Source organism: Alligator mississippiensis, chromosome 4 (genome assembly GCF_030867095.1).
Source record: "Alligator mississippiensis isolate rAllMis1 chromosome 4, rAllMis1, whole genome shotgun sequence".
NCBI classification, from domain to species: Eukaryota; Metazoa; Chordata; order Crocodylia; family Alligatoridae; genus Alligator; species Alligator mississippiensis.
In genome coordinates this window covers 6,429,526-6,450,682 of record NC_081827.1, presented here as the reverse complement: position 1 = coordinate 6,450,682, position 21,157 = coordinate 6,429,526, and the positions used below count along the sequence as shown (strand labels likewise).

The 21,157-nt window shown below is 49.1% G+C and overlaps 1 protein-coding gene across 13 annotated transcripts in view; it reads left to right on the top strand.

Moving 5' to 3' along the window:
• The window catches only part of LOC109283187 (collagen alpha-1(VII) chain), a 202,802-nt gene that overhangs the window by 122,956 nt on the left and 58,689 nt on the right, over positions 1-21,157 (top strand). For 10 of the 13 annotated variants that reach the window (XM_059725736.1, XM_059725738.1, XM_059725732.1 and 7 more), the window contains 12 exons: positions 5,043-5,105; positions 5,392-5,499; positions 9,767-9,850; positions 9,959-10,009; positions 11,372-11,407; positions 11,929-11,973; positions 12,772-12,816; positions 16,688-16,723; positions 17,314-17,349; positions 18,791-18,850; positions 20,022-20,147; positions 20,925-20,996. In XM_059725736.1, coding sequence (XP_059581719.1) covers positions 5,043-5,105; positions 5,392-5,499; positions 9,767-9,850; positions 9,959-10,009; positions 11,372-11,407; positions 11,929-11,973; positions 12,772-12,816; positions 16,688-16,723; positions 17,314-17,349; positions 18,791-18,850; positions 20,022-20,147; positions 20,925-20,996 — 762 coding nt within the window. The other 3 variants (XM_059725739.1, XM_059725737.1, XM_059725742.1) reach the window with 3 other exon arrangements.

The window sequence follows — 21,157 nt, the reverse complement described above, 5'->3', positions numbered from 1 at the left end:
CTTATTTCTAGAAAACATGGTTCTTATTTCTAGTATGCATCTATCTAGCCATTGGATCTCACCATACCTCTCTCTGGCGGATGGAGGGGACCCATGTCAGAGTCCGGTATCCCATGTAAGCCCTTGTGCCCCTGACCCTGGTCATGGTATGTGAGAAGGGGTCCTGACTTGCCTCAGGCTGGGGCTTCAGGGCACAAACAAGAGATTGGGGCCTTCACCATCACCACGTCTAAGGTTGCATTTTACTCTTTTATATCCCTCTGCCCTCCAGCATGTCATTAAGCTCCAGCCCTTTCTCAAAGCCTGAAAGGGGGCACGGTGTGTGGTGCAGAGGTCAGTGGCCACAAGCACCTGTAGTAGAATAAATGGATCCTGGTTTTCTCTGGTTTAAAAAAATCCCTAATTTTCAATTTTAAAAAAGTAATATTGGGTTGAATTGATTTAAATGAAACATCACTAATATACAGCTATAAATCGTGTTTCATTTTAAATCGCGGAAAAATGTGGATTCGGGGTTACAGGAAGTCCTTGACTTTACGACGTCCGGGTTATGACGACCAACACTTAAGACATTTATAAACTGTCACCCTGTTTCAACTTTCCGACATTGGTTTCGACTTTACAACCCTCAATCCGACGCCACGCCATGCCAGCGAACAAGTTCACAGTGCCAACCCTTCAAAAAGTCCAACCAAGAGCCCCTCAAAAAGTCCACCAAAGTCACCCCAAAGAAGTCCTTCCAAATCAATATGATTGCTATTTACAATAGAAATACATCAATGTAGCTATATTACTCATCGATAATTGGTTGAGTACAAAATTCTGGGTTATTTTTGGTGAACGTAGGGTATTAGGTCTCAGATCAGGAACCAATCTACCATTTCTAACATTGTTTCCTATGGGAAAATCGGTTCTGAGTTTCATTTTTAGGAACCAGTTGTGTTGTAAGTCCAAGGACCACCTGTACTTTTTTTTAACTGAAAATTGGGGATTTTTTTTAAATTGGAGAAAACCAGGATCCCTGGTAATAAACCCGAGAGGCAGCCTCATGCTGTTGAGTTGTACACGAACAGGCTCACGTACTCAGGCCAGCCACCTTTAAGGGATTCACCCAATGGAAAGGAGGGTATTTTAGGGCAGGAAGTCATTTCTGAACACCCAGGGGCTTCCTGGAGAGGAAAATATTATTCAGAAAAAGCTGAGGAGATGGCGTGTTTAAGAACTGCTTTCACTCCCTTATCCCTGCTCTATCCTGAAGTTTAAGAAGTTATTTCAGTGGATGCAAAGCAGCACAGCTTGGAGCAGTGGTTGTCTCGGGGACCGCTAGAGGGCACCCATTGCTTGCACAGCACTGGCTCTGGTCTGAATTTGGGCGCTAGAAACCAGGTCTGATGTTTAATTCCATCATTGACAGATTTAACTTGGAAAAAGCTTCCCAGCCAGGAGTCCCCCCGGCTGATATCTTGCATTTCTCTGATTCTCTTCCTCTTCCCTTTGCTTTCTTCCTTGATCTTCTTCCTCTGTGTGCTAGGGAGATTGAAATCAAGACAAAGTCTTGTTCAGAAGCACAGACAGTGACCCTGACCTTCCTAAATGGCTGGAGGTGGGGAGGGGTTGGAGTCAAGAGCCTATTTAAGTGGCATTTTTAGGAGTTTCTTCTTGTTTCTCCCAAAGCAGATAAGGTACAAGCATAGAATCGTAATAGTCCATCTGGCAGGGACCTCCAGAAGTCATCTAGCCCAACCCCTGCCAAAGGCAGGATCATCCTATCAAAACCACCCTGTACAAATCATTATCTACCTTATTAGCAGAGCTACACAAGGCCAAGCACCTGAGCCTGCCACAAGTAGACCACAATGGCCAATGTCATGCTGCTGCAAGGGTTGTTAAAATGCGCTCAAAAGATCCCAGGAGGAGGGTCATGCCCCCCACTGCAAAGGGCCACAATTTCCTTAGGCTGTCTTTTCCATTGCCTCGCTGCTCTAACAGTGAAAATGGTTTGCCACTGATCCAGAGGCACGAGACTGAGACTCACTCCATGTTCTTGCTGCAAGGCTGTTCCCCATTGACCCACCTGGGAGTGGGGACTTGGCCATCAGGCTGGAGATCCACAGATGGCTGGATGTGATGAGAGCTACATTACTCCCTTACGTGCTGGTGGCTATGGCACTCCCATGCCATAACCCTGCCGGCCTAACTGGGCCATCTAGGCTTGGATGGACCCTAGTCTTGGTCCCTCCCTGGAGATGAAGGCTGAGGATAAAAAGGGTGATATTCAGAAAACCAAGAGATCTCAGTTGTATTCTGTGCTCTACTACAGGCTCCCCGTCTGACTCCAGGCAGGACCTTAAAACCTCTGATTGCAAAAATATCCCCTTACAGATGGGCGCTTCAATGCCTGGAGGTCCAAGTCAAGACTTCCAGAGCCTGGATGGTCAGAGATGAAGAGCTTCTGCAGCTCCTCTTGATATCATTTGGCATTCAGGGCAGGAATTGGTTCCCAAATGTCTTTGGTTGGGCAGCCCAAACAAAAAAGTGCCAAATCTATGGCTGCTTCTGAAGGTGTAGACCCTGACTCTGGAGGTGGTTGCATGTGAGCCAGACCCAGCAGGCTCTGAGTATGTCAGTGCTGCCTCCCTGCTGAGCCCCAGGCTCCTGCCTAAAATCAAGCTTCACCCTCTTGCTTCCAGCCTCAACATGTCCAAGCCTAGCTACCATGCAGCAGAGATGACTTTGAAGGGTCCTGAGCATATGTCTCGGGCCTGCTGTCGGGGGTTGTTGCCCTCTGAAGAGCCAGAGCTTGCTCAGGACTCCTATAAGCCATCTTTGCTACCTAGTTGTCAGGCAAAGACATGCCAGAATGAGCAGGATTTGACTCTTAGCAGCAGTCCCCAGTTCATAAATAAGTTGTATAGACATGCAGGTGGTTCCTTTCTACGTGGAACGGCTGACAGGATCAGAGCCATGGGTCTTACCATCCTTGTGCCTCTCTTTCCCCAAAGAAGACTTTATTTGGATATTCCTCACACGTTTGTCACTGTTATGGTGGCGAATCACTGGGGTAGGCTACCTAGGGAGGTCATGACGTCTTCTTCACCAGAGGGTTTAAAGGCTAGATTAGACAACCATGTCAGTGATGGTCCAACTCATCCAGCATGCTGGGCCCGTCCACCAGCCAGATCAAGGTCATGGACTACCCTCCCCACTCCTCCCTCATTTCCCCTCCTCAGCAGACCAGATCTGGTGCCTGCTGCATGTGGTGCAGGCTATCTGGGGTGGGCACGATGTGTAGCCAGTCTGGGATCTGCATTGCATGCTGCTGTCCATGCAATGTAGCCCTGCCCACCAATGCCCGTTGTGTCCAGGTAGGTCTATTCACATCCAGGGGAAGCAGTGGGACCATCTATTTGGCACCCCTAGTCTAAGCAGACTTGATCCTGCCTGAAAGGAGAGGAACGGACTAGGTGACCTCTTGAGGTCCCTTCCAGCCCTATAATTCTCTGGTTCTCAATGGGTATAGTGCATATTTACCTACCTCCCAGAGCAGTGTCACTAATTATGTTGATTGACTTAGCTTCTACCATGATGGCTGCCCTAGAAGTGAGTCTGAAAAGGATTGAGGGGTCATAGCGGCTCCTGAACATGGGCGGCTAGCATGATGCTGCGGCAGATAGGACTAGGGCAATCCTCAGGTGTATAAAGAGGGGAGCAGAAGTTGGGGAAAGGTGATTTTTGCCTGTAAGCATCATGGGTGAGGCTGGCATTGGTACAGTGAGGGCCATTCTGGCATCTCTAAAAGGATGTAGAAAAATTAGAAAGGTGCTGAAAAGTGCCTGAAGCTTGAGTAAGACTGTTTTAGGAGGACAGAAGAGCTCAATCTATTTAACTTAGGAAGAAGAAGATTGAGAGGTGGCTTGATTACAGCGTAGAAATGATTTTTCCGGGAGAAAGTATCAGTTGCTGAAGGGTTCATGAATGGAGCTGAGAAACACCAACAGCTGGAAACTGGAGCTAGACATTTCCAGTGAGACATGAGGTTCAGTTTTTTTAATTGGGATGATTAGCCCATGGAACCAACCACCAAGGGAATCAGTGACTTCACCATGTCATGTAGCCAACAGATCAAGACAGAAAGTCTTTTTGAACGTTGGGCTTTAATCAAACATAAAGTTTCGGAATCAATACCGAGGTAATTAGATGAGATTTAATAGCCGGTGATGGTCAGAAACTCAGACTACTTGATCCAAGTGTCCCTTCTGGGCTTCAGCTCGGTGGATCTGTAGAAAAGCTTATGGATTGTCAGGACCATATCATTGCTGGTAGGCACTAATTATGGGCTTCTTCCTGCAAATGCTTGTTATTGAATTCCTTCAAGTGAGTAATAACAGGGGGGAAGAAGATAAATGGCTTGATCATAAATAGCTTATTTTCATGCAAATGACCCTGGTGCCAATCAAGGCAGGATTATGTTACAAATGGACTATTTCCCGTGAGTTGCTGGTGGGTTTCTAAAAAGGGCCTGTCCTTCTTATGGCCAAAGGGAACCCCCCTGAAATCCCCCAAGCACAATCCAATCTCTGCTCCAAATGTGTAGATATTGGCTTACCAGTCCAGTTGGCCTCGGTGGGAGCAATATGTCTAAAATGAAGGCAGGATACCACGGCAGTCTCCTCTGTACGTGTGCTACAGATGTTTTGAAGCATCTAGGGTTAAATACCTGTATAAGCACTGGAGGGGCATGCACACAGATAAATATAGCTAGTTGTTCTCTCTTTGGCATCGGCTGCAATCGGGGTGAATGTCCATTAAAAGGTTCATGAGGCCCTTGATGGAAATAGCCAATAATAGTCCTAGCATTCAGCTCCACTGGTCTAATTGCTTGCTGGCAGAAGGTTTTCTTAGTAGTGGACTTGAGGACCCAATGAAATTGTATGATGAGGTGAGTTAAGTCAGTCCAAGCACTTGGCCTCCATATAGGGATCAGGGGCAATGTGACATCTGAGGCCTCTCCCAGTTTGCATGAGGCTATTTTTCTTCTGCAGCATGACCATGCCATGGCCAGCGGATCTTCTGAAGCAGCTGACACGCTCCTCCAAGGTATAAAGGTAAGAGGCCCCTTCTACTTGCCCTTGTACAGCATCTTCCCCATCCCCTTCTCCATAAGATTGAACAGATTTTAGTCCCCAGGGATCCGGGGCTGGGCTCAACTCACTTTGGCTTGGACCTTGCAGACTGAAGTTAGCACTGTAGTTAGAGCCACTATCATGGACTGGGATCCCACTGTGCTTGGTGCTGTGCAAAGGCAGAAAACAAAGATGGCTCCTACCCTGAAGAGCATACAGCCCTGGTTACCCAGCCCCTTATTTTTAAACTTCCTTTACAATGATCTAGACCAGAGGTTCTCGAAATGAGGTCCATGGACCACCGCCGGTTGGTGAGCTCCATTCATGTGGTCCGCAGGAAGGTTGCAGAACAATTGAGAATATCTGTACTTGTAAGGTAAGACTCCCGATATTGCAATATGAGTTGTGTGCTTTGATTTGTTGAACAAAAAAAAGTTGATCCTTGGCCGTTTTCAAGTGGTCTGTGCAAAAAATAGTTTGAGAACCACGGATCTAGGCAGTTTGAGCAGCGCCTACTCAAGTTCAGCTTGCCTTTTACCATTCTCATAACTTTCTACAACATTCACCTCCAGGGCTGAAATGTTTTGCCCTTGCTAGAAACCTCCAGGGAGTAAAGCAGATTTTTTTTCTCATGAAGTTTTGGAATATTCCCTCAAATAGTTTTGAACTGGACAGAGAGTAGGGCAGGGGATGAAGCGGGGTAGACAACACCAGTTCTAGGTTTCCACCTCAGAAAGCCACCATCCCAAATGGCACAGAGTGGTAAGAAACCCTTCCTTCCCCCTCTAGTGATGACTGGACCAGGGACAGAGGACCGTGAGCTCTGCCTTGACTGGCAGAGATGGGTCTCCTGGCTCGGACAGTGGAGGCTTAGAGTTTAAGAAGCAGGTGTCCCAGGCCCTGTCTATACGAGACTCTTTACTAAGCAGTAGACTAATTTACTGCACAGTAAAGCGTCACTGTCTACATGTGCCGGTGGTTACTGTGCAGCAAATTAGTTTACTGCGCAGTAAATTTTCTACCTGCACAATAAAGCCAAATAGCATTAATTGCATATGTAGATGCACCCCCAGCGTCTGTCACTGCTGCTAAAAATCCAATTCCAGGCATGGTATTAGAAGAAGACCTGAGCTGGGAGACCTCTGAAAGTCAGGACAAACTTCCCCAGTAGTGGGAAATAAGTCCATGCCCACTCTACGGTGGCCCTCTGTCTTCCCTTAGTGGTGCCTGGCCCACACATAGCAACTGCAGGGCTAGTAGAAAAGTTTTCAGTTAGATTCATGGAATGGAGACAGAAGACTGCAGGTAAGTTGATAGTTGGCCAACCTAAGTAAAGGCCTAGGAAAAGAAGTAGGAGACATGGGGACTTTTAGCAAGGTCATAAAGGGGAAATAAGTACAGCAATCAGCCAGTCCTCCAAAATGCCTTTATACTAATGCAAGAAGTATGGGAGAGAGTCAGGCAGTCCTAGTATGCAGACCTGATTATGAATCAGCTGGGATCACTGGGGCTTGGTCTGACAGGTGACATGACTGGAATATTGGGGTAGATAAGTATGCCTTGCTCAGGAAGGGCAGGCAGAAGACTGGCCTGCTGGAAATGCTGGGGTTCAAGTATAAAGGGAAAGCAGCAAAGGTGATGTCACGGTGAGCATCTGCTATAAACCGTCAAGCCAGGAAGAGGCAGGCAAGAAGGATTTTTTAAACAACTCTCTGAAACATCCAAATCACGGGACTTGGTGCTTATGGGCAACTTCAGTCACCATGGGCGCGTCTACACATTCATTAACGCACCATAGTTATTGCACATTAAGTTTAGTACTTGGTTAACAATGCTCAGTAACTTGCTGTACTGCGCAGTAGCATATTAGCATGGGTTTTGCCTGGCACGCTACTGTGCAGTGTTATTAGGCTACTGCACAGTAAACATCTCATGTAGACGTGCCCCATACCTGGTGGGAAGATTACACAGCATTGCACAGAGAGCCCTGCAGGTTCTTACACTATATGGGGCACCATTTTTTGGTATGGGTGGTAAAGAAACCAACCAGGGGAAAGGAAAGAAATCATGTCTAAACAGCTGAATTTCCTTCTATGACAAGGTGGTAGACCTTGGGGCTGGGGAGGGAGCAGTGGATGTGATATGCTTCCACTTCAGTCGTTATTAGCACTGTCTCACGTCATTCTCATTACTGAGTTCAGGGAATATTTTCTAGATGAAATGACTGTAAGGTCCATATATAACAGGTTGGCTCATCCTGCTGAAAGAATAGTCATCAATGGCTCAATGTCAGGCTCAGAGGAGGTATTAAGTAGAGTCCCCCATGGACTTGTTCTTGGTCTGGTACCGGTCAATATTTCCATTAGTGACTTGGAGGTTTCGGTGGGGTGTATGCTTAGTAATATGTGTGATACCAACATCTATGGGAAAGCAAACACTTTAGGAGACAGAATTAAGATTCAGGAAGACCTTGCCAAGCTGGCAAAGCAATCTGAAACAAATAGGATGAAAGACACCGGGGACAAAGTCGAAGCCCTGCATTCAGGAGGGATCAAGTGCATAGAGACTGGGGAATGAACGGCTAGGCTGCAGTATTGCAGGAATGGACCTGGGGGTTACAGTGGATTTCAACTGAATATGAGACAACAGTGTACTCTGGTTGTAAAAAAATGCCAAGAGCATATTTGGTTGTATTAACAGGAGCGTTGTATGCAAGTCAAGCTAAGTGAGTCTTGCACTGTTTGGAGGCCTCTCTTGCGAGGGTGAGTCCTGTGTCTGACTGCGGGCACCGTGCTGCAAGAAGTTGGTGGACAAGCTAGAAACGAGTCCGAGAGATAGCAGCAAAATAATGAGACCTTTAGAAAAGATGGCACCTGCAGAAAGGTTGGAAGAACACAAGCTATTTACTCTAGGAAAGAGAAAATGGAGTAGGGGGGAATTTTCTAATAGTCTTCAGACACCCAAAGGGTGGTTATAAAAACCGTGACGATCAACTGTTCTGTGTTCACAGAGGACAAGGCAAGAAATAATAGGTGTAAATTGAAATAAGGTTGCTTTAGGTTGGATACTAGGAAGAAATATCTGACTCCGAGAGGGATTATGCGCTGGGGCGGATTATGGGGGGAGGCGGTGGACTTTTGGTCGTAAGTGCAGGTTGGACAAACCTGTGTCTGGGATGGTTTAGACAGGACTGATCCTACCTTGAGCAGAGGCTTGGACTAGTTGTGACCTCCCGAGGCCCCTTCCAGCCTTCTGTCTCTGTGAGTCTATGCCCCCAACTTAAAACTCAGGCTTAGCGGTGCCCGTGCGTTGCCCAGCGCCCACCGCAGGGCACTGAGCGCCGAACTGAGCGGGTCTGGGTTGCAGTACTAGTCAAAGGAAAAGCCGTGGCTGGAGAGGATTGGAGACCGGTACCTTGCTGTTAGCAATGCCCTGTCCAGGCCTGCAGTGGATGTGGGTAAGAGCTTGGCCAGTAGAGTTTATTCAGCTGAATTGGGGGTGTTAGGAGCTGATGCTTCTCCTGGGCCAAACCTAGACAAACCCCAAGTTACTTGTCTCCTGCTCAGCTTTCTTTGTTCGCCTTTTTCCACAGTCCTTTCTGCTTCCTTCACATCTGCTTCTCTCCATTTTCGGTTCATTTTGGGCCCAACCCTCCCCCCATTTCCTTGAGCTTCTCCTCCCTTCCCTCTCTTGCCCTGCTCTTTTTTCCCCCCATCCTTTTCTGGTCTCATCCTGTGTCTTTACCCCACCATTGCCGCATGGCTGCAAGCTCTGGCTTGCCCCCTGCTAGCAATAAAACATGAACAAAGCAGCCTCTGTACCTTTTTGTGGTGCCTGATTTGCTGGTTTCCGAGACTGCAGCAGCAGAGGTGTTTTTTTTCATGCCGGCAGCAAATGCAAGGTACCACTAAAACGGCAAGGAGACAAAGAATGAAGGACTTTTTATCACTCCTTATGGTTTCCTACCACCCTGGTTACTACGCTGCTTTAGGAGGTGGAATGCATGCAATAGATACTGTCTAAAACAGGCCAAGAGCTGAAGCCCTCCAAAATCCAGGGGTCCATGAGCATGCCGCTTCACTGGCATTTATCTGGTATAGCTATTTATGCTCTGTGTGAAGCGAGTGCAAAATGCTGCCAGATCCAAATGCATAGGTGTGCATTTTGCATAGGTGCACATGATGACCACAGAAGGAGCAGGTCCAAAGCCACCTTACTATTGAGCACCAAAATCCAGGATACAGTCCCGGGTGCTCCATAGATCTGTGGTCCACTCATATGGACTCTATGAACAGGACGTGGTCTACATCGCTGTGGGCAGATGCATTTCACTGGAGTACATTAGGTTACCGAGCACCCCAGCGGATATACTCTACCTGGACACTCCTGGTTGCTGACCACCAGAGCAGATGCCTGCAATCTGCATGCAGTACAATAGCCAGTAGACTTGATTCTTTGTGGATGTATCTTCAGCAGCGCAGGAGGTGTATTCTTCCTGGAAAATTCATTGATGCTCAAGCAACTAATGCTAAAAGTGCAATGTTTTTGTCTCTTTTGAAGAAGCAAAAAGTGCTGGCATGATATAAAATCATGATGAGACTTAATGAGTCTGGGTGCTTTAATAGATGCTGTTTCCCTTCAAGGAGGAAAAGGCAGATCCGGCTGATGGCACGGAGCTAACAAAGCATGCTAGAGTTAGAAGAAGGGCTGAGAGCCCAAGGCAAATGGTAAGGACCCTCCCTCTTCCCACCATCTTTGTCCAGCGTGCATGAAAACAAAGCAGTCCATATGACCTGGAAGGGAAATAAGAATAGCTCCTTGTTGGCTTCCTACAGATCCACTCGCCTGGTGTCCCAGGAGGTTGGAAATCCACAGCTGGAGAAGTGGTGAGTGGTGTCTGAACTCTGGAGTATGCAAAAATTGTGCTTAGGAGATGGACATTGGGAAACAGCACTCGCTGCTTCCGCACCCATCTGTTGAAGTAGGTTGTTGCCTACAAAACTCATGCCTCCCTGAACCAGTTACTCTCGAAGGTGCCACCCTGCCCTACCTTCTTTCCCTTTAAATGTGGTAGTACACTGGCAGTAAATGTGAAAAGTTTCCCTTTTTCTCACTAATATTTCTGGCATTGGTTGCACATAAAGCAGTGTCCCTAGGCAGAGCTGAGTATTGTGCTCAAGAGAGTTGAGCCAGGGCAGAGCACAAGCCTGAAGAGTGCAGTAAGGGAAACCAGCCTTACCATAATTTTGCACATACCATATGCCCTCAAATAAAACAAGCCCTTGCTTTTGGGAAGGCAGAATCAAGAGGGGAGTGGGGAAGGTGAAGATTTTTCTAGAGTTATGACCATACAAAGGAGGAGCAGAGCCTAATCTTCCACTCACTCACCTTCCTTTTCCTGCTTCACCAAAAGCTACAGTTTTAACCTTTCACAGGTGAATTGGCAGTTCTTAGCTGTTCAGCCAAAAGCTGAAATTATAGCTGCTGCTGAAGAAGGGACGCCATGGATGGGTCTAGGATTTGAAAAGAGCTAAGAATAGTCTGCAGAGATGTGACATAGGAGAAGAGCACAGGAGTGGCTATTTTGCAAATTCTTCAGCACAGTTGCCATAGAAAAGATAGCTTGATGAGTACAATATCCAGAACATTAAAAAGGAGAGTGGGCCGTTAACATCCCTGAGTGAAGCGCAATTAGGAGGAATCAAATAGATTATTTAGTGAGCCATAAAATCAATTGGTTCTCTCAGTGCAACCTGAATAGAAAATCCAGACCTGTTGTTCTGGGCAGAAAATCAGCTTCTCTGCCTAAGACATGCACTACAGTTTTGGAAGGCTTATTTTTGGGAAAGGTTATATGTGACATGCAAGTACATATGGGAATCACTGATGGATGAAAATAACTTAATCTGCAGAGGGGATGGTGTGTGGGATGTGTTTGTAAAATATATGTACATATACATATACATATACATATACATACATGTCGAGTTATGCATACCTGTTCTAATGCTGATACATTTGAAAGTCTAGAAATGTAAAACACGGTAAACATAAGGACTATGTAGATAAGGAACATAAGGAGTATCGTGGCCTGGGAAAAGGGATAGCACGGATCATGGGGTGTGTAGCTTGCCTCCAGGTTCAGACAGCTCTTTTCCATGGCTCGTGGATCCACTGTCTCTGAAATCTCACAGCACATCATTGTATCCCCACTTCTGAAAACCATTTTCTTTTATTTTTAATTCAAGATGTATCCAGGAGTTGGAGGCACAAGGAGGATCAAGGTAATATTATTTGGGAGTGTCTACACATGCACATTTATTGCGCAGTAACTGAAATTACTGCGCAGTATGGGTGTGCATCTACACGTGCATTCCCATACTGTGCAGTAAATATGGTGACTTAAGCTGACTTGAGTGTAAATTTGATACCTGCATCATGCAGGTATCAAATTTACGCTTGATTAGTAACTGCACAGTAACGCACGTGTAGATGCTTTACTGTGCAGTAACACTGTCTGTGGACTGACTTGGGCCTAAGTTTAGTCCCAAGTCAGTCCACACACAACGTTAATGCTCTTTACTGCCTGCATGTGTAGACACCAGCCTATTCCCACTTACTGCGCAGTAACATACTGTGCAGCAAATTTAAGCTGGCATAACTGCACGTGTAGACACGTACTGCATGTTATTGGGGTCCCGTTACTATAACTATGGGTGTCAGGCGCAGTTGGTTTTTCAGATGTTTACTTTGAAAACTCCTGACCGTCACTTTATTCATGTGCATACATTTTTTTTTCTTGCAGAAGCAGGAATCAGACACGGTGGATTTGCCATTCCAAGGCCAAAAGGTGCGAGACATTTTGGCTGCAGTGCTTACAGATGTAAACTGCCCCCCACAAAATATGGCACGTTAAACTCCACGTGCCCCCACGCCGAGCCCAGCCCATGCCCAGAAGAGGCATCAGATTAGCTGGACCTGGTTCACCAATGTCTGTATTGATCAGGCATTTGAGTGGGGGTTTTTTGGTGCTTTTATCTATAGCTGATTGTAGTTTAGGCATTACCTTTGGTGTACAATATCTGCTTCAGACCCCAAATGGGAAAGTCTGTATTTTAAATAGAAATGAAACCTCTTTTAAGATTCCAAATCATTGCCAGCCAATTGGCTCATTTCCACATTGCCCTGCAAATTGGGAGATGATGTATCCTGGCGAATAATTATGGGTATTGATTTTCTTTCCTGTTAACTGTTTATATTACGGATGTCCCAACTGAAGCTGTGGACAAATGTAACCAGAGATATTTCTTAGCAGAAGCACACAAGATCTTCTGACCCTTGATCTTCTTCTGCCCCCTCCATCATGAGCCGTGCCGTTTTGCTGGGGTCATTCCCACACTGATGTCCGCACAGGAAGCGCCGGCACTGCCCCAGGTTTCCGTTCTGCCTGGGGAAACCCTGCCTTTTATTGGCTGTTTTTCCCGTAGCCCAACCTCCTGGAGAACAGCAGCCAATCAGGGCCAAGCAGTGCTCACCCCTCAAACCTTAGGAGACGTGGTCTCACCTGGTGGTCCAGCCTGTAGCATCCAGGCACTAATAGAGGGCTCTTGTCGGTGAAGGAACGGCCTTTCCATTTTTCTTTCAACAGGGAGAAAAGGGGTCTCCTGGAGTCCGCGGTGGCAAAGGAGAAAAGGTAGTTTTCACTCTATGCTTGTATTGTGTGGTTCAGGGGAGTTTTTTGGACAAGAATATATGCTACAGGTGATCTGTTCTGGCCGGAGTAGCAGATACTCTGAGAGGTGGGTCTGGCTATCTGATGCCAGCAGCTAATTCAGCCACCAGCAACAGGTGAAGTCAGGGATGAATAAATGGGGCTCCGATTGTCACAAGAGCAAGGTGCTTCTTGGCGGGGCCCAGAAATATGTATATTCTTGGTGGGGGGGTTGTAGGACTAGAACTGATGGGGAATGTGTTGATGAGATGGCTTCTCATCCCAAAATGTGGCTTTCCTAAAACTGAACATTTTTTGGCCAAAAAATAAGGTCCAGTTTGAACCTGGATGGCATTGCCGGTCAGAACCAGAGCCCGAGAACTGCTATTGCTCAGGGGTTGCAGCTCTCCCCTGGGAGGTGGGAGAGGGTAGGAAAGTCATAGGTGGTGATAGGTGGCTAATTTAATAATGTATGTAATGAGATCATCCATATGAAATAGTATCTGGGATCATTTATATCAGGGCTGTTGAACTAGTGCTCCCTGGGCTGAATGCAGCCGCCCTACCCACAAGAATATGAGAATTGCCATTTGCTGGGTCAGGCCACGGGCTCATCTTGCCCAGTCCCCTGTGTCACACTGAAAGGGAGAGTGACCTGGGTGTGATCAGGGTTTTTTGGACTCTTCCTTTCCCTTGCAGCCTCCAGCATTTAAGGCCTAGGAAGTTCTAATTCAGAGGTTGTCTCCCTAACTCCCGTGCTCAATGGCAATGTGTACTATTCCTTTCCTCCAAAAATGTGTACTTTTTCGAACCTGGTTAGTCTCTCAACATCTGCAATGAGTTTCACACTTAAGAGTCATAAAATCACAGACACTGAGGGTTGGAAGGGACCTCAGGAGGTCACATCTAGTCCAACCCCTGCTCAAAGCTAGACCAGCAGCACCTACATCATCCCAGCCAAGGCTTTGATCTGCCCCCGCTGAGAACGGTCCAGCGCCATCCTCTTCGCAACCCCCCTGCAGGGAGGTGAAGGCTGCTATTCAATCCCGCCTCGGTCTTCTCTTCTCCAGACTAAATTAGACCAGTTCCCTCAGCTTCTTCTCACCAGTCCTGTCCCCCAGCCCCCAAACCATTTTTGTTGTCCTCCACTGGACTCTCTCCAATTTCTCCACATCCTTTCTGTAGTTGGGGGGCCCAAAACTGGACACAGGGCTTCAGATGTGGCCTCACTGGTCCTGAATTGAGGGGAAGAATCACTTCCCTTGATCTGCTGGCAATGCTTCTACCAATGCAGCCCAGGATGCCGTTAGCCCTCTTGCACCAAGGGCACACTTTCGACTCATGTCCATCTTCTTGTCCCCTGTCACCCCCAGGTCCTTTTCTGCAGAGCTGCTGCCCAGCCCATCACCCCCAGCCTGCACTGGTGCATGGGATTGCTCCGTCCTCAGTGCAGGACTTTGCACCTGTCCTTGTTGAACCTCATGAGATTCTTTTTGGCCCAATCCTCCAACGTGTCTGCTTAACCAGTCGGTCCCCAGCCTGTACTTTAATTCCACGCTGCGTGCAAAAGAAGGTCCTTGTGTTAGTTATACACTCCCTACCTAGTCATTGCATTTTGCAATCCCTCGTTCTTGTATCGAGAGAGACAGTCAATAATAAATCCCTAGTGACGTCCCCTTCACCATTTAGTATGTTGTAAACCTTTCTCATGTTCCCCCTCAAGCATCTCTTTTGTAAACTGAATAGGCCTGGCCCCCTGTAGTCTCGTCTCATGTGGAAGCCCCTCCGTGCCACTAATGATCTGTGTTGCCCATCTTCTCTGGACCTTCTCTATGTCCTTTTTGAGGTATGGGACCAGATGAGCTGGCACCTCACCAGAGCACCATGAGCGCTCCTAAAGCAGTGATCACACCCAACGCTAATAAGGCGCTCCCAGGGAAGAGCCATGCTCCCAGGGACAGGGCCTGTAGCTGTGGTCTCCCATGTCCTGCAGTGCCCTACATGCTTTATCTCTCTTTGATTCATTCCCTCTGCCCCAGCACCTGGGGTTTGTCTCAATGCAGAATGAGAAATATTTTCAATCAAGCTAGTTCTTGCAGAGTGGGATAATGGTTTCCTTCTCAGCTCTACCGGGGCTGCCTGTGCACCGTGTACAGCTTCTTTTGGGTGGCTCAGCCTGTTACACCCAACACGACTCTGGGGCCTTTATTTTATACAAGAGACATACAAGCAAGTTTTATACAAGAGAAGTACAAGAGAAGCTGAAGCAAGTTCCTCCGAAGTATACCCTGGTTTACTGGGCTATTATCAGTCAGACAATGTTGCCGAGAGCAGCTACATCCAGCAGAAAATGCACAGACATCCTCACTACCAGGTGGTGAGAGCTCAGGCCCCTCCAAATCTGTCCTCATGCTTTGAGGCAAGGTCGCTCCTATGCCCTTGTGTGGAGGACTTTTCTATAGTTCAGGTTCAAATGTCTGTATTTGCACCCGTTTCTCTGAGATTATACTCTCTTGGCCAGTTGAGTAGGGAGCAGGGAAACTGCGGCATGGCTCAGGAGCATGACTCTTCCCTGGGGTCGCCGTATTAGCGTTGGGTGTGATCGCTGCCCCGTGCGTGTCAGCTCACTTGCAAGTGCCCCGCACAGTCATAGTTTCATAGACGTTTCAAGTCGGTTTGTCTCGCATTGTGATTCGGACTGAACAGTGTCTGGGATCAGAGTATCTGTGGAGGAATATAGTGACACACTTAGCACAGCAAAAAAAGGGCGAGGGGTGTTTGGGACTCCCCAACAAGTTACATGAGCTCTCTGCATGGGTCCATCAATACTTTGGATCCTGTGGCCAGCCTTGGTCACCTGTTGGACTCCTCTTCCTCTTCAGTCCCCTCCTTAGGCAGGTTCCTCTTCTCTCCCGACTCCCCATCTTCACGATGGACGGCTCCTCCCTCTTCTGTTCCCACCCGTCCCCAGAGACCCGGTGTCTCCTTGACTTCTGCCTGTCTTGAGCTCCATAAGCCCATTGAGCTGGACCCCAAAATGGTCACCTTGGTATGCTCCTTCTACAGCAAGCCAGATGCCCTACCACCTTGTGCCTTTCACATGGTCCAAGTAGGAGTGAAATGCTCCCAGACACAGATGTGTATAACATTTCACGCTCGCTTTGCAGGTGTGGCAATGGCTGCGGGCGAGCGGGCTAGAGCAGCAGGAAATTGGGCCCGGCAGTGTGACTTGTGTGGGATGGACTGTGGTCGTTGCCCTGATGAATGAAGTGCTCCCAAGAAGATGCTGTTCTCTTTTTAATCTGCTGTTAAGCAGATAAGCTATTTGGAAATATTAAAATGTGCATTGACGTCAAGGGAAGACAGACGGGGTTATCAGTCAGGGCTAGGAGCTCGCAGAAAGGGCGGCTGTCCACTCCAAGGCACGCGCCGGACTTTGCATTGTATGCCAGATGACCGCAGACTGCAGGAGATTACGGTCTGGGGTGGTGAGGCAGTGGGGGTAGGGGTCACACAGCAGGTCCCACCAATTCCTTGTGATAGACAGCCCCGGACCAGGCTCTTCATTGATGCACGAAGTCACTTGTCCATGAATATGGACTGATATGAGTCTCTGCATCATTTGCATCCAGGCCGTGGGTGGGTGGGTAAGGCAGCCAGCATGGCAGGGACTGCGGCTACAGTCAAGGATGTGTCCTTGCACAAGTTTCTTGGGAAGAAATTCTGAGCCTCTGAGGGGCTTGTGTGGGACTGCACCTTTAAATGGTCACAACCCTTGGTAATGTGGGAGCTCCTAATGAAGGAGATGAGGGAGGACCAGGTGGCTGTGTGACCTGGTGCTTTTTGTTTGCAGGGGGAGCCTGGGGAGAAGGGCGAGCCTGGAGAGAAGGTGAGCCTGGATCTGGAGGAAGAGCAGAAGTTACTTAGTCTGAGAATGGGTATCCAGCATTTAGGGGTGGCGCAGAGACGAGATAAAGACCCCAATCCAGATTCCCCCAAGGCTGCAGATCTCCACACCCAGCTCTTGTCCTGCCCAGCCCAGGAGTCAGATGTGCCAGGCAGACTGATGAGCAACCTGGCTCTGAACCCCTTAGCTCTTGGGGCTTGACAGCATCTGCCTGTAGACAAAAGTTCCTGGATTAAACCCCCAGGAGCCATGACCAACCCGTTCATACCGGCCAAGGACCAGGATTTGGCTGGTAAATCCGAGGGTGAGGCTAGAGGAGGGATCTAAGTCGTGTCTATATGCACTAAGGAGTGGTCAGTCCATGCAGTTTGTCCCGTTTAGCCCATGACCATCCCTTTGTGCCTCAAAGGCAAGTGCCTCGACCCCAGCTAGAGATCCTCGATCAGCTAGAGAGCCTCCGTGCAGCTTGTGGACTGTATGGAAATCTCTGACCTGACCCAGGGCCCCATACAGGCCACGTCCTTCTCCCTGTGGGCGAGCAGAGGCTTCCTAGCTCTCTCTTTGCTTTCTAGGGCACCAAAGGAAGCAGAGGTGAAAATGGTCAAAAGGTAAAAGATGACTTTGGTACCAGTGTTAGCAACTCTTCTGCATAGGCCGCTGTTCGGACACCTCTGGCCTTCACGTGTTGCTGTCCTACCCTTCTCCATGCATGCCCACCTGCATGCCAGGTGCCCGGCTTAGCAATGCAGCACGCGTTAAAAGATTGGCTGTTACCTATTGGCATCTCTTGGGTTTTCACCAAGCTAGAGCTGCTTATTTTCTCCTTGTAGTTCTGTCCTGCCATGAGCACAAAAGCTAACTCTCCTCCATCAACACACTGCAGGGGCCTTGCATCCTGTCCCTGTCCGTCGTGGTCTGTGGGTTGTGTGGATCCCATCCTGGTGATACTCGTCGGTATGACCTGTAGGCAAAGCAAGGTGCCCGGATTAATCTCAGTGGGCCCATGGTGCAAGGAGTGGGGCCTTCCTGTTTGCTTTTCATCTCCTCTTCCCTGTCTCCATAGGGAGAAGACAGGGTAGATATGTGCCTTATGGACTAAATCAGAGGTATATATAGCACGAGCGTCTGGGAGTCCAAGCTCACTTCACCAGGTGCTGTGCAAGGACAATGCACAAAGTGGAGAGCAATTTGAATGCAAAAGGGAGGAGACAGGGAGCGGGGAGCAAAACTTTAAAAACCAGCCTGAATGGGAGCTGTGGAACAAGACATCATCCATAGGCTGGATTGTGTTAAGTGTGGCTTAAACGGGGGCTTATCCCCTTACCTACATCGGTTTTTGTGATCCCTTTGTTGCTTGCTTATTTGCCTGTCCCAGCACTGCCCCTCCTTCCTTTCTTTTGTATTCAAACCACTTTCTCCAGTTTATATGCTGCTCTGTGCATGTCCTATCACCATCTGCTGAAGCGAGCTTGGGCTCACAAAAGTTTATGCTATATATATATCTCTGATTTAGTTTGTAACCTGGGTACACCCAAGGGTGAGCCCTATTCTCAATGGGATGAGATGCATAGGCAGGAGGGGGTGCTGTGAAAGGGATGCCCGAATTTCGAGCAGATCCCTCTTTCCTCTATAAAGTCAGCCCAAGCCCAAAGTTCTTCACTATATACAATGTATTAAGTTATAATATAGACATAAAACTAAATAGCACGTATACATATTGACACAGAGAACACTAACCAGTAACCAAGGTCGAACCCTAAATAATACTATTTACAACATCACAATACAACGTTTCAATCACAAGATTTAAGGCGCAAACATGAACAATCTCAATAACATCTATTCCTTAATATAGTCCCTGACCCATGGGAAGAGATGGTCCTCCTTCCAATGGGGTCCCTTGGGGGGGGTGTCCAGGAAGCACCGGGGCCCCTCTGTTTAGGGCCTTGACTAGGCAGGGGTCTACTCACCCAGCCCCTTCTCTGGGTTTGCCCGCCTCAAACGTCTGACTTCAGGCTAACGTGGCTAACTGCCTCTCTCTGTTTATAGGGAGAACCGGGAGTTGGGTTTAGAGGCCCCGCTGGTCAAGCCGGACCCCCAGGACTGAAGGTCAGTGTCTGTCCAGTTTGGAGCGGGAGGTCACTTCTGCTTTGGCATGACCCAAGGAGGGCTCAGTTGGCTCTCTGCATCCCTGATCCTGCCTCCTAGGATGCCACAGGGTAGCTGGGGCTTGCAAAGATAGACAACCAAAAGAGCCAAGCCCTTGAAGGTGGGATTGCCAATATGTTTGGGTCTAGAGAGCACGTGACGTGTTTCCTTTCTCCCTTTGGGTTGGGAGATTAAGGATCATCTCACCACTTCCGAAGCAGGCTGACGGAGAAGCAGGAGCGAATTAGATTAGCAAAGCGTGAAACCCCAGGACTGGGATAGTCGGCGCGTCACAGGCGTCACGGGGTCGGGGTGCACTGCAGCCAGCAATAACAGAGCTGAGCTTGTTGGCTGGCTTTGGGGAAGCTGTGTGTAGCACTGGGGCTGCTTTACCTGGTGGGTGCTGCACTGGGGCAGTGGGGGGTATATGAGTCCTATGGGTAGGGAGGGACCTACCTAAATCACAGTTTTATGGATTTCATAGAAACTCTGAAATCCGGGATTGCCTGCAAAATCTATGCAAAAGAAAAACATAATAAAAATAAGTTTTTAATGCTTCCTCCCCCACCTCGGGCAGGTCTCACAGCCTGTCTGGGAGGGGGAAGCCGCCAGCTGGTGGGGCGGCATGAAGGGGGCAGCAAACGAGGTGGCAACTGCCCTTCCCTACCCCCGGCCTCTGTGCCAATGAGCACTGTGGGACAGGGCTGAATGCAGGGCAGCCAGCAGTTAAGATGGCAGCTGCCCCCTTGTCCCTCCTCCCCCTGGGGCTTTTTTGCCAATCAGTGCTGAGGGGTGGGGCCTCCCCACCAATCAGCACCGAGGGGTGGAGCTGCCACAAAATGCCCATGAAAGGGGACAAAGCCACGAGTTAAGTAGGTCCCTACCTATGGGGAGCCCAGACTGGAGTAGCTGGGATGGAGCAGGTCTGCCCTGCCAGCGGTGCTCAGAGAGATAGATGCCCACCAACCCCGTCCCCGGCACACGCCATGGGCTGTAGCGCCAGGTAAGGACAGGAAGCAAACCCACTGTGACCCAGCCGATACAAAGGGAGTGAAGACTGCCAGACAGCCAGCTGGCCGGTGCTGCTTGCCACGCACATTGTGACTGCATCTGCATGGTTTCTTTGCAACAGGGCGAGCCTGGGGCACCAGGGCCTACAGGGGCGCAAGGCATCCAGGGCATCCGTGGCAATCCAGGGATCCCAGGATCGCAGGGGGAGAGAGGGGCCCCGGGGCTGCCGGGAACGCCTGGGCGAAAGGTAGGGCACGCGGGACAGGGGCTGGACTGTGCATGCACGTGAGAGAGCGGTGCAGGGGGGTGCATGGGGGCAGAGGCATTAAATCTGGGGCTCTTTGGGACGACTGCAGGAAGGGTTCCTATGGGAAGAGGGGGACGCAGTCCTGAAGGCCACCCTCGGCCCCTCTGCAAGAAATCAGGAAGCAGAGCTGTTCTCCAGGCACGTCCTGAAGCTGGGACTCTCCGGCTGTGTCGCCCTGACCCAAGCTGAGCAGACTCAGGCTTCCCACCATGCACGGCATTGCAGGGCACAGACCAGGCTGACCGGGGGCGGCAGGATGACGCACGAGGAGGGTTCATTCTTGGCAGCACCGCGGAGGGCACGATTCTCCTTGCCTCTTTTCAGGAGATGCTGAGAGCAGCCCCAGGCGCTCAGTCCCCGCGAAGGGGATGTGAAGCATCTGAATCAAATCTTATGCCATGGGCCAGCTGCAGCTCAGCAAAAGCAAACTGTATCCCCCTCCCCACCATCCCTCTCACCACTGATGTGCTTCCTGCAGGTCTGTTCCTCAGGCCAGCTCTACCCTGGCATGTGCCATGGGCACTAGTGCTGGTTAAGGACAAGAAGAGCCCAAACCACTGCACAGTTGCTCTTACTATAAACTTCTTCTAATGCCCACATCATTCAGTGCTGCAGGTCCCCCACTCCAGAAGTCTGTGGGGGAAGCTAGAGAGATGCCCCTTCCCTCTCTGGAGGTCTGCAACCCTATCTCCTTCCTAACAGTGTTTCTCTTTGAAGGGAGATCGCGGGAAGAGAGGCAGGAATGGCTTTGCTGGGCCAGCTGGACTCCCCGGGCCCCTGGGAAAACAGGTGATCTTCGGCGCTTCAATTCGGAGCATATTGTAGTCAGGGATGGGAGGGCACGTCGAGTCTGTCCTCGTTATGCCTATAGTCCTAGAGCAGGTTACGGGCTGCCTGGGTCATGGACCCCAGACTGAAGCTCTGAGCCCAGGTGGGGAGGAGGGCTTTCC